The following is a 14,437-nucleotide window of genomic DNA, read 5'->3' on the forward strand; positions in this document are numbered from 1 at the left end:
GTGTTGCTAGGACAGTGCTGCAGTGAAATGCGATGGCTGGCTGAAAAATCTCAGTGACAACAAGGAATGCTAATTAACGAGCCCCCATGCCACCATTCCACAGGACAGTTCTTGGCTTGCTCGTCAACCTTTTCGCGAATGAATGCAAAGGGTTAATATGTTTCTAAGTGACCTTGTGACAGCTAGTATTGGGCAGAGGAGTAGGAGAAGACCCATTCATTACTGTACAAAAGGCAGTGACAATTATTTTCCATTCCATTTACAAAACCCCAGTAATTCATCATGCCCCCGTCAGACGCAGCCGCTCTAATGTTTAATGCAATGTTAATGCTCCCTCATCACCACTCCCCACCAAATGCCTGGCAGATTGACAGACGCATTGCTACACTTCTGTGACATGTACATCAGGTTCCACCAGGGTATTTCTCAGCTTCACAACAGGGAGCAGAGGGTGCTGGTGCAATACGTCAAAAATTAATTATCTTCCAGAGTCAATACAAATCTGCTTTATCTTCAGTATCTCGTATCGTAACATTGCTAATGTACTATAATGTGTCCGTAATACTAAACACTCCATGAAGAATCGGGGTTAACAATAGAAAAGGTGAATTTCCAATAATAGCATAGGAATTTGCATACATAGCTATTTTATATCATAGTGTTATTTACAATGTCATCTTTAGGCTATGTTCATATCTGTGCCAGAGGCTCCAGAGCAGATCCAGCACAAAATGCCGAAGGATGGAATGGAAGCCAGGTGGACCCTATTATAGTCAATGGTGTCCACTTGGTATAGCTTCTTTCTGCCATAGCATGGATCCGGCATCCTGCTGTCAGCCTGAGGTTGCATTCACATGGGTGACAGTGAGCCATGCCTGGAATTCTTGAGCATGACTTGTATTGCAAATAAGGAAGATGGAACAATACCTCTGCAGCGCCACCTACTGGATGGCAGCAATCCTTCAAATCAATGCTTGACCCTTTATACAGGTCTGTAGAGCAATGATTGGGATTTGAAAGCCAAGCCAGAATCCATGCACAGACAGCTGTTTCAGGGTCTTTGCCCCTCATCAGTGTGCAGTAGGACCCTGGCTTGGCTACAGACCTGTATAAAGTGTCAAGCATTGATTTAAAAGAATGATGCCATCCAATAGGGGGCGCTATAGAGGTATTGTTCCATGTTCCTTATTTGCATATTACCCAGATGCATGCATGGCCTTATAAGTCTCCTCACTCACCTTCTAGGTGCTCTCCCTAAGGAGAGATGATACCCCACCTGACTTTTATTGCAAAGCACACGAACATGGTAGACCACATATCTGCATGTCCTATTCGTATGCGAGACTTGCACGGTAATAGAACATGCTGCGATTTTTCCGTCTCGTAGCATTGGTGTGAGAGAAAAGTCGCTCATGTAAATATACTCATTGTGAGAGCTTAGACAAATGGCCATGATTTTGGCCCCAATCTGCGGCCATGAAACTCATGGGCGTCAAACTTGCCGAAATTAAACCGCTGATTTCAATGGTTTCGTTTTCACTACAGGATTCTACACATGAGAAAAGATTGGACTTGCCCTATCTTTCTCGCACGTAGTTTTTCTTCATGTGAGAAAAATAGGGCAGGACCTATCTTCCTGCTTTTTTTTTACCAGCGCGCAATAGTAAAAAAAATCAAAGAATTTTATCTGGTTCATGCGCTAATGCGCTCCGTAGCGGCGAGCGTATTTGTGCATTCATCAGTCTGTTTTAGCCTTAAATAATTGGTTGCATTTTCATGCAAGTTTTGGCAATCTCGCAATGCACAAAACTCACCCCCTTTTCTCGGCTGTGTGAACGCACCCTTACAAGCAGCAATTTTCCAACAATGCACAAACCAAAGTATAAAACGAAATGGTATTTATAGCAGATTGCCTTTTTTCTTGAACCAGTAGACAAGGGAAGAAAATGGCTGCTGGCAGTGTTAATTCCCCTGGCAGTCCTATAGTATTTGGGAACTCGTAAGCAAGACACTATAATCTTTGCTTTGCTGTTGTATGAAATGCCAAATTATAACATGCGGTATATCTGCCATAAGTGACTGACAAAAGTAGTGATAGTGCAGCAAGTGAGATGCCAACAGATATCAACTAGTATTATATAAATTCACTATTTACCATGAGATGTACATGAAGGGGTGACCAGGAATAAAATTCTGACATGTATAGTATCAGGGTATGTCCATTAGTATCGGGGAACGGCTGGTGTCCACTCTTGTTCAGGCGGCCACCAACAGCGATTTTATGGCACCGCAGCACTGGTGGGTGTCAGAAGCAACTTGTCATATATGGCATGCTCTACTGCTCACAGCTGGTGATTCAAGAAGTCAACAGGAACACATAAAGTGTTACTTGCTTAGACAGCAGCAAAAAAGATGACCCTCTTAGAAGGCTGAATGTGTGTGATCAAGCATTAACACTTTAAGTGCCTGACATTTTCCAGCGCTTATGGACAGTGCAAGGGTAAAAAAATGCTGAAGCAGAGCTAATCATAAGAATGAACTAAGTAGAGAAACCTCACATGACCCGAAAAACAGAATAAATGTATTGCTTAATCTTACAGGACTTGTACAAGTCTATCTCAGGCCCCTGTGTATAAGGCCAGTTTTACATGAGTATATTCCTATGATGGAGACAGTTCAGGTCAGTAAACCCAACAGTTGGGCCAGGACACATGTCTATATTACGGACACAGAAGTTCGGCCTGGAGATGTAACCATTGCAGGTCCACAGTGCAGGAAATCCAAAAGCATGTCCGCTGTACTGTAGATGTAACAACTTATCATACGCCATCATTTCAGATGGACTTATTACATTGGTTAACTCCATTAGTGGACTGAGGCATTAATTTTAGGAGATGCATAGTAGACAGTGCAGACTTTCGAAAAGGGTGATGCAGATGATTGATAATATGTTGATTAACTCCCCCAACAGTCACATTAAATTTCTAAAAACCTTCCTGAAAATGTCACTTTTTTATTGTAGATTTGAATTAATGTCTCATGTTAATATATTTGGCGCAGAACTTTGTCGCCTTGAATGGCTGTGATTGGTTCATTGAGCCCAGCTTTGATTGGCCAAGCCAGCGCTTCAGAACCAATCAGAGCAATCTCTTGCTGGAGGCTGGGTTTTCAATTCCCGTTACCAGCAATAGATGCTCTGTCAGCATTGACAACTGCATGGAAAGCCTACAGGAGCGCCAGAGAACAGCGGGAGGGACTCGGATGGTGCCTGCTTTTTTGTTTTCCACATAGTGTAGCTAGGACATTTAGCTCTGTCAAAAACACGGTACCAAGCTGTGCTGCTGAAAATGCTGCCCATTCTTTTCAATGGGTGACGTACAGCGTTTAAAATAGCTGAAACGACCAAAAATAGAACATGCACCGCTCGAAAATCACAACAGCTCAAGTGACTGTCTGCGAATGTGTGAGCAGTCCCATTGAAAACAATTGGAGAGTTGTATCGCGATTAGCGTGCTGCTGAAAGCGACACGCTAATCGCGGTAAAAAGAGCATGTCTGAGGCGGCCTTATTGTCTAGGTTATTACTAATATAACACAACCACTTATTATGTTTTACTACTTTTAGGGCTCCTTGCACATTTGCGTTTTTCTTGCGCGTTTTTTTCACGCGATTGTTAAGGGGACTTTCTAATGTTAAAAGCGCATCGCACAAAAATTGCAAAGTGGCAACTTGCGATGCGTTTTTAACATTACAAAGTCCTATTGACAAATGAGTGGAAAAAACGCAGCGATATCATGTGAAGAAAACGCGCAAGAAAAACGCAAGTGTGCAGGAGCTCTTACGCAGTATCACCTTTTTTTTTGCAAAAAGACTTTTTGTGTGTCACCACATTCAAAGACCAGAACATTTTTATTATCTGTCAACAGAGCTGTCGGAGAGCTTATTTTATACGGGTCAACTAGTAGTTTTTATTGGTACTATAGAATTTCGCAGCCATGGGATTGCATTAGACAGCAATTTGACCGCATGAAAACTCGCGCCGTGAACAAATCATGGCATGTCCTATTTCTGTACGAGCCTCACAGAGACTCACACAGAAACGTCAATGGTGACGCGCCGGCTCAGGTCTGCGCATGCACGGCTGTGCAACAGCCGGAGCGGAGCAGAGTGAGACGCCGGTTGGAGGTGAGCGCCAAGTCACTGCAGGGGCCTATATTGAACAGAAAATAACTATTTTGGCATTTTATTTTTTTTTTTTATTTTTTACGGAACTTACTTCCTAGATAAATAATGTAATATTTTATAGTACAGAATGTTATTGTTGTGATGACACCAATTTTATTTATTTTTTGCTGTTCTTTTTATTTTTTTAATATTAAAAGCCTTTTGCAAGGGAAAAAATGAGTAGATGCCACAGTCAGCAATGAGTGCAGCACCTGCAGGGTTAAATGGTGTAGAGGCGTGATTACATGAGCAAGTCCTCATTGTTTTACACTTTTTCTGGGAAAAAGATTGATTGGAGTGTGTGATAGCATGAAGAAAAATCCATGTTACACCAGGGAGAAAGATAAGAGCATCACAAATCTTCTATGCTCATCCACCTCCCTCTATGCTCAGCACACACACTGAAAAATGACAGCTATAGGTTCAGTATTCCCGATTCCACTTCAAATGGCTGTAGCTCTATGGACAAGCTTTTGACAAGCCATTATGGAATCAGGAAGGCAAATGAGCTAAATTGGCTCGTCGTTTTTTTTCTTTTTGCCTTCCTCTGGAGCAACATGGGGGAAGGTGAGGAGGGGTTAAAACAGACTGAACTAAATGGACATTGTCTTCCTTCAGCCTAACATACTATGTTACTATGGTGTCATTTTAAGGACAAGCGTCCTGGCTTTAAAATATCACCAAAAGCATGTTGGCAGCACGGATAGAACTGGAACTACAATCATTTGAAGCTAAAGGAGCTCTGTTTGTTCAAAACTGTTCAAAAATGTATTTTTGCTGTAGAACCAACAGAGCTTGTCCTAAACTGTAGGGGGTTAAGAATGATGTTATGACTGCAGTTTACAAATTCTAATACATATGTAAACACATATAGTCTTCTCTACTAGTACAGTGCAGAACCAGGCTGAAGTAGTACTACTGGTGTAGCTATAGGTGATACAAGGGATGGGGTTGCACCCAGGCCCAGGAGCCTTAGGGCGCCCATAAGGCCTCTCTTCTTCATATAGGGAGCTCAGTACTATGAATAAAGGATTATAGTTGGGGACCCTGTTACAGGTTTTGCCTTGGGACCCAGGAGCCTTAGGGGGGTCCATAAAGCCTCTCTTCTCCATATATGGAGCCCAGTACTATGAATAAAGCATTATATTTTGCATTGGGGCCCAGAAACTTCAAGTTACACCTCTGGAATACTCATTGCCTAGTCATCCTATGCAATCCAAAATCCATGCAGTATATCATAGTTAAAAAAGAATATTGTCATGATAATAGTTATATCTGGATATACAGTACATCTCTAATAATATACATTACAGGGTTCTTGCTTTGTTACCTCTGCAAACAGGTCGGTGATCACTCCATGCAGCAAACATGTCGCTCACTTTCATGCAAGTGATGCTTTTGGAACCTTGCAGGTCATAACCATCATTGCACAGGAACTGGATGCTGGAACCAAGCCTACCGGGAATAACACATGTGTAAAGGGATTGTGGAGGGAATAGCTACTCCCATAAATTAGAAGCAAATATCATAAAAGGACAGGCAATATGAACTTTGGAGATTTCACAATGTAAGTTATGCCAAGCAACCTGCCATTTTCTATAGACATTTGATGATATGCAAAAGTGAAAGGTAAGGTGATAATGTTTTAATGAAATGGGAACAGCTAGAAGCAGCATTTACTTGCCCATAAACATTGTGACCTGTGGCTAGCACAGGTGTAGGGGTCATCTTTTGTAGGAAGATAATGCAGGCGCTAATACCTGATGGAAGAACAGACGCTCTCGCAGAATATGGTGGATGAAGGATACTTTTTGAAAGTAAATGCCATTCCAATATTGTTTTGTTTTTTTTTCTACATTCTTCAATAAGCAGCAATGAGCTTTTCTCATGATGTGCTCCCCTTCTAATTTTCTAACCACATTAGTCCCTACCAACTGAAAGAGGTCTGAATTAACCCTTGTATTTGTAAGATATTGATTTCCTGCTCCACCTGATAACATTCCAGAACCCAATCTTCTATTCTGAAGAGATGTTTGATAAATATCGACTCTTCTCTCCCTCTTTCTACAAAAACAGCATAATGTACAATATTGATATCCAGTATTTCCCAGCAGCTCTATGATTTATTGTCTTATCACTGTCATTACAAATCTTCTAGATGATTTCGTGGCCAGGGAACTGAGAATAACATTGCATTGCATCTCAAGACCCATCTGTTGGCAGAATGTGTTCATTTTATAAGGTTAACCTATCAGAGCAGGGCACCTATACATAGTATTGTATGCAAAAGGGCACCTGTTTTCACAAGTTTAATCTATAGATTGGTCATGCTGTGCTGTTTACTTCAGGTGCTTCTAAAAACCAAATATTTAGTGGAAGTAAATAGGTATTCTGACATAAAAAGTGCATTGCTGTCTAAGGCTCCAACGGATTCATATTGGATAAAATATCTGTATTTATGCTGCTACATTGGCATGGTGTTTCAGGACAATGCAATGATTTATGAATAGACAGGAATATGGGAAATATATTACAGAATAGAATTACCATGTGGTTCCTGAGACCTAAATTACTTTGGAAATCAATTTATTTTCATATATCAGGAATTATTATTCTGTATCAATATTGTACATGCTCTTTGACCTTTACTACACGGCAGCAAAATGTCTCCAATTCATCAGTATTTAAAAAACAAAGAAAATACCAAAGTGTGAGAACTACAAAAAAATGCATTAACATTTCTATTGTGTTACATTTTAATTACATTTATTTGATTCTAAAATGTACAAATTGTTGATGATGTTCATAAAAACGGCAGAAAAATTGAAATGAAGTATGACTTTCATATTTACATTGTTGCAATATACAAATCAGATGATGTCTCTATCTACATGATATAATCTACATAGACTTGTTGGATCCTATTACCCACGCTCTATGCTGTATCTACAAGTGGAAACATCTGGAGCTTCGCAGCTTGTGTGACATCTAAGGTTGACACCTTAAGTTGTTATAACAGTCGCTTCTTTGCACATAAGTAACGTACTGACATCATTGTAAGGCTTAAGACACAACTGCGTTATATGCTTTAATCTAATTGATGATCGACATATATTGTAGTATTACATATGGAAACCTTTAATCCTCATTGGAGCTTTCTTAGCATCTGATATAAAGTGTAATGCAGTGGCGGACTATTCATAAGACAAGCAATTTTTTTTTCCAGTAATATCAAAGTCAAGCAGCAGAATTGTGAAGTAGAGCACCAATTGTAACCAGTTTAAAGAATGTTATTAAATTGGAAACCCTAGATGAGTCCACAACCTTCATGAGAAGTAAAAGGAACTCTATCGTCAGAAATCTTAGATGTCAGGAATGGGATGGTATCCAATAGAGTGTCATGGACCTCTTCTTTCTGGTGAATTTCAGGGGTTCCCACCTTTATAGACCTTCACAATGCAATGTTATGACATGTCTAAATGTCAGTGTTAAAGTTGGATATTTACATTGATTACATTCATCTCCAAAAAAAATCCCATGGCCAAGATCCGATACTTTGGCATTAATATTATGGAGAGTCCATCAGCTGCAGAAAGGAAAAATGAGTTAAGAAGCAGGAAAACTGGCCTCTTACCTAAAATCAGAACCTATTCTTTTTCCATGTTCTGGAGTTCCTGGGTCGGGACACAAGTGGTGTCCTTGGTAAACACCCACCTGAGTTACTAAAATGCAAAAGAGAGAGCATACACAGAGAGGAATCACTCCACACACGGCTGACTGTAACAGCAACACTGTTGGATAATGTAATCACATAAGTATACAGACAGTTACTGGCATTTCAGGGTTTCATATGTCTCACTTACAAATAAGGTTATTGAATGAACATGATTTGCTCTCCAAACCAAAAACCTTCCCTCCCACTTTCCTCTTGATGCTGGCACGCATTCCAATTTGGAAAATGCATTCTTATCACTTAGCAATTTTAGATTTCAGAAATATAATTAGCCTTAAAACCTATTAGGACTTCTTACCAATTTTAATAGTAGGATCACCCATTCAGCTCAGGAGGAACTAGTAAACTTGAACAGAAGGAAACTTGGCTCTACGGAGCTGGATGGGTGGATGCATTTGTTCCAGAGGCATAAAGCACCAAAGCCTCATTGTAGCAGTCTTAACTTGAAACTGGGATGTTTCTTCTGGAATCCTTAAGTAATATTTGATTAAGGAATCACTTGTAGACTTGAAAAGAGATTGTGATGTAATTTCTTAATGCTGGTAGAGATGGTGTTTTTCCTTAGACATAACTTCATATTCAGAGATCAGTGATTTTCAACCAGTATAGAACGCTAGAAACCTATTGGTAGCACACATTCAGGCATACTCACATTCACAGACACTAACATCACCAGCGCAGTGGAGGGATATAGCATGTGGATATGCATTCTGTATGTTTCCATTAATTGGAAACATTACCTGGAATATTTCCTAACAGCCGCATGGATAAGTGGTATGATCCAAACTGGAAATGAATTCTAAGCAACAGGACACAAACTAGGATATATTATTACACTCAGCTTATTCACTATATACTGCAATCTTCTAGATACTGTATATTATCATTTATATAACCCACATCCCAGGACTGAATGAAAAAATGCTGATACTCAGCCAACATATGGTCATGGAGCTTCGCCTGGAAAACCCAATGGAAACATCCAAGCATTCTCAGGACATGTAAATGCTGTGTTCAAGAAAATTGGCTTGAACATTATTCCATGCATTATATACCACAAATTCTGTGTATCCGCTTATTTACTACCATTGGATCCCCATACATCCTCAATAGGTCATGTTGGTAATGAAATTCGACATTCTTGGTTTAACAGCGGCATCAAAAATTATGAAAACAAGCAAGAAAGTGTTATCACAATTTCTCCCTCTCGTGAGGTTGTTACTGAAGTTAGAGAGTAGATTGGATTTTTGTGACCAAACATACTGTACATATAAAATGTATTTACTGTATGTATATGCTAGACAGACACATAACGCGCTCTCTTTAAAAGGGTTCTTTAAAAGAGAATGCAAGCCGTTCATTGAATTTTAACTTTTCTTTTAAATGTTACATTATGATAGTTAAAATGAATGTAAAGGAACAGTGGGCACCGAGGAAGAAAAAACAAGTAAGAGTGAGCACATTGTGAATGGATGTGATATAGGTAGGCGAGGCATGGACACTGAAGCACAGAATAATGATATGTAAGATGGTGATTGAAAGAAATGTATGTGATGAAGCAGAACTCAGAGGGCACACTGGGTGAAGGATAAGTGAAAATGGTTAGGTGTGACATGTCAGTAACAGTGAAGGATTAGTATACAGACGCTTGTGTAGCCTGCTGGCAAAACATAAGTGGCTATGGAGACAGAAGCAGAAATCTGAGGATGAATACTATGCAAAGCCTACTCAATTTGTGGAATAAAGGAGTTTCACTAGTGCCACAGTCACAAACATGCAATGGGTTAAGGAAAGCAATGTAACATTATCACATCTTAAACACAAGGAGATGTGAGAACAGGACTTCTTGACTATATTGATATATTTAGACTTGCTAAGTTATTCTATATTAAACTCTCTCTAGAAATGTCCTACACTAAGCTAAGTCATCGGAACGTTCTTCATTGACGTCTACAGAATCAAAACCCGTGATGTGTCCATGCTCATTAGATTATTCTAAAACTGTTTACGGTAACAAATGTGATGTCCTTGGTATATTATGTCTGCTTCTATTGTGCCCTCCATAGGCTGGTCACTAAATGGTAAATCAGTGTGTCAAAAAAAGCCAGACCAACGTCTGGTCAGAAGTAGAATAGATTGATATTATGCACACTGCTGCTCCTAACTTAAAGGAGGGGAAGAAAAAAGACACAAGACAAAAAAGCCCTGGAGGTAAAGTTAACCATGGTCGAACCAAGATATTATAAATAAAGTCTGAGGAGCAAATGAAGATGTCGGTGCTCTGACTTCCTGGGTAAATAAAAAAATGGATAATATCTAGTTACAATGAGAAATGTTAGTAGGTGTAAGGACTATGATAACACATAATTAAAAATACAGTAAATGTCATAAAAATGCAAACTATAGGTGAAACGGGTTGAAATAGCCTTTGAATATTTTCAACCCTTACTAGTATTGGTGACGAGGTGAAGACATGACTAGTTAATGTATTTCATGTCACTACGGAGGTCAAATGGATTATCAATAAATCTCTTTTGGGACAAAAGGAATTGATGAAGATGAGAAAAACAAAATTCACCTAAAAAAAAAGTTCAGGTCAGCACAGTAGTCAACTACTGTATGCTAAAGCTACTGGAAAATCTGAGTGGATTGAGTGAATGAATGAATGACAAATGCAATTCAATGAGGAGACCATGTCCATTACGAGAAAAAGAAAACCACAAACAGATCTCCAGAACAAATGTATTATTATCCCATGACTCAGTACTGGCCTCCGATGCTGCCCTATGTGTTCCTCTGAATTCCGCCAGGTTATTTCTGAAGTTCCAGGAAACTATCTAAATTGCAACAGGTCAAAAGCTTGCTCCAAGAGAAACCTGGTGAATTGTATAAATACAACTATTAGACCTTTCTCTTGACCGATCTTCCTTTTGATGAAAATATAGCAGCTCTCATGCATGACTGAGATATATAGCTAAAGCTCTGTTCACACAACATCATGGCTTCCATTCTTAACTGAACCATGACAGATGCATTATCAAACAAATCCCAACAAATCTTGAGAGATCCCAAAGACTGATAATGGGGTCCATCAGATTTATTTCTGGTTTGTAGTCTTCTCGATGACAAGAATAGTCTTGTAGACTACTCCTTTTTTCATTCTAAAATATTGTAACCGTTGACCTCGGAGCCTATCAGAAATGTGAAGAGAGCATTGCACTTGTTAATTCACTTCTTTGCCTAAGTTCAGTTTTGCTATTATGAATTATGTTTGGTTTATCCATGGTGGGAGAAAGGCTGGGAACATTAAGGCTGTTTAGTTACCGAAACATGGGTTCAGATTAAGATTATTCAGCTTCATAACTTTTGAGGAACTGGAAAAATATACCATCATATAAAGGCCCCAATAGCTAGAAAAGTGTCCGCCCTCTCTGTTGTATCATACGGTTCTAGAAAATCTAGATTTTCTTTTTTTTTTTTCTTTTAGACACGTATAATGGAAATAAATAGATAAAGTGGTAATTTTTTACCTATCATCTTGATAAGCCACGAGTCAGTCCACAGACCATGAAGAATTGACTCTCTACTTAACAGTAAATGCAAATGGTAATTGGACTTTAAATAGCAGTCAGTGTTAATGCCTTATATGTTGGTGAAAAGGTCTATATACTGTAAATGTATCGTGTAAGGGGGTATGTTCACATGTGTCTGATTTCCGGTGACTTTCAACAGAGGCAAAAATTTAAAGCAAATTTACACCAAAATCCACATCATTTGGTGCAGATTTTGATGTAAATTTTGGTGCAATTTTTTATTTTTTGTATTCATAGCAAACGCAGCATGTGTGAACATACCCTAATAGTCACCTACGAATCCCTTGATGGAAACAAATAAAGTGATGATATGATACGTGCTAACACATCTCAAAAATAAATAAAATTGACATCAGGAGAAAGCAATATGTGTTATATGCTATACATATCTCTTAAAGAAATTTGAAAAATTTATAAACTTGATATTATTATGATATTATTATTTTTTATTTATGCCTTACGTATTTTAGTTATTTCAATCTCTGCTGTTATTCTTCATTTAATGCTGTATTATGGAATGTATACATGCTAATGTATACTAAGGTACATACAGTATATGTTGGCTAGAAATATTTGCAATGACGATTTGTGTCACCGGTACATGTAACCAATATTTAACCATATTTAAAAAAAAACAAACATTTATATTAGAAATTCTAATTCTACACACCAGGACACATTAATATCGAAAAGTCACCTTTGCTTACTAATATACAGCCTAACAGAAATGAGCATCCTAATAAATGAGCTGTCCAATATGGCTTTTCAAATTAGGTTTGAAAAGCAACATAAGCTAGGATACCAAACAGATCTCAGCTTCGGCTTGTGACACAGGGCCACCAAGCAGATAATACATAGAACTAATTAATAAATGTATTGCTGTGGTCTAACTTCCTAAAACTACAGCATCAGAGAAAAGAGGGGCAGCTTTGAGTCTCTGAAAAAGTAGAGGGAGATGGAAAAGAGAAGCTGGAAACATCCGTCAGGTGCTGCCGTGTTGCCATGGCAACTGGCCCAGGATACAGTGGCGCATATTCACGGGGGTGAGCCTCTTTGGCATCTCTCTCCCATCCATCACTCAAAGGGTTAACCCTTAACTAGCCGACTCCTAATCCATTCATTAGGAACAAGTGCAGCCTGTGAGGATAGAAATGCGCTGGGACAATTATTTGTTTCTAGCAGAAGAATTTATACAACGGATGTGGCAGCTTTTAAGAGCCTTAAATCTTTCCTTATAGAACAAGCTTTGTAAAACCTGTGGCTTTCAGACATTGCCAGGACTGATAGATGCCTACATATATTTTGGCAAAGCAATACTATGACGTTCACGGCAGAGATGATCCTAGCAAATGAGGTACCTCAGAAACCGGGAGTATTCTGTGACATTAGATGTGCCACAATAGCAAATGTATACACCGCATGCTACTAGCACTGTGATGGAAGCCTTAACTCAAAAGAAAGACCTAACATTGTTTAAAGACTTGAAACTTTTAATGTGTATTCACCTAGCAACTCACCTAGTGCTGGAGCAAATAGAAAATCTATGGGATTTGTAGTTGACCTTTCCTAGAGAAGACATACGAATAACGCATGGTGTCCTTTACACAGGGATCTCTCTGGTTTTATTCAAGCCAACAATATTCGATGAGCTGCCCGGACACAGTATTAGAAGCTCCAAGAGAGCAGGTGCAGACGAAGGAGTGAAAATCTTTTGTAAACATGAAACCTAGGCAGAGGGCATACATCTGTAGGTGCCCCCTCAAGGCACTTGTTTACATGCTGCCCTTAGGGTCTAAGGTCCAACTATGGAAGTTTCAACAGGATTTGTCTTTTTAACTATTGCTAAAGTTAACCTGTTCACATCAGACGAGTACGAAGAGGTTATTGGAATGTGTGTTAAAAGCCAAGTGTTTGGCTATCTTAGAAGCTCTCATCGAATTCTGGGCAAATGATTTCCACTAATGAGAAATTTTTAGCTTCTCTCCATTTTATGATTTTTACATCGATCCTTTTATGTTTTAGTTTATGGGTTCTTATCTTTTACTAATAAATTGATTTAGAATATGCAGTGATATCTGTTGTCTTCTTGGTATAAGGGAGACAAGGCAATGTTAAAGCATCCCGCCACCCACAGTAATGGGTCTATGTGCAGTGAAAGGAGAGCCATCAATCCACATTGGATTATGCAGGAGGTATGGTCTGGTAATGGCAATGCATGAAGGTGTAGGAAATGCTAGTAAACACTTACACACTGATGTCTTCTGGTTGTTGTCCTTGTTGGGGAGAAGTTTGACTCCTCTGGATTTCATCTCCATTTGTTTTTTCACTAGAAGGATTTAGACCAAATAACCAATGTCAGCCAGTGCAAGAAGCAATGTACAGGTTATTAATATAATTTTCATTCATATTATTTGCACATTTCTGTGTCACACAACCTTAAAATACTGTCCTAAAGGAAGCATTCAAAAATCTGTTTTTTTGCAATCTTCAATTTGCATCATAAAAATAATATTTCATTGAAACATATAAACTGCTCTGTTTCCATGGTTTCTTGACAAAATAAGGATCAAAGCGGATGAATGGGCTAAAGAAAAAGCCATTGTGATAAGCTAATGGGACTAAACAATATTACCGTTTGGAAAGAGAGGGGCTATAAATGCCAAAACATCATAAAAGAGCCTAATACAATATATTAGATATATACTGGAGGCCAGCTAAAAAGTAATTACACCATTAATGCAAAGCATATTTGCAGCAAGATGGCTTAGTGGTTACTGTAGTATTGTCGTCTTGGGTTTGACTCTGACTAAGGACAACATGGAGTTTGTATGTTCTCTCTGTGCTTGCACTTGTTTCCTCTTAGTGCATCTGAAATACGTAAATTTGA

The 14,437-nt window shown here is 38.8% G+C and overlaps 1 protein-coding gene across 1 annotated transcript in view; it reads right to left on the reverse strand.

Moving 5' to 3' along the window:
• CSMD2 (CUB and Sushi multiple domains 2) overlaps positions 1–14,437 on the reverse strand; it is a 948,969-nt gene that overhangs the window by 332,290 nt on the left and 602,242 nt on the right. The window contains exons 7-9 of the mRNA XM_066586981.1: positions 13,799–13,876; positions 7,859–7,946; positions 5,555–5,679 (exon numbers count right to left, since the gene is read on the reverse strand). Coding sequence (XP_066443078.1) covers positions 5,555–5,679; positions 7,859–7,946; positions 13,799–13,876 — 291 coding nt within the window. The remainder of the gene's footprint in view (positions 1–5,554; positions 5,680–7,858; positions 7,947–13,798; positions 13,877–14,437) is intronic.

The sequence above is a fragment of the Eleutherodactylus coqui genome, chromosome 1 (assembly GCF_035609145.1).
Source record: "Eleutherodactylus coqui strain aEleCoq1 chromosome 1, aEleCoq1.hap1, whole genome shotgun sequence".
NCBI lineage: Eukaryota > Metazoa > Chordata > Amphibia > Anura > Eleutherodactylidae > Eleutherodactylus > Eleutherodactylus coqui.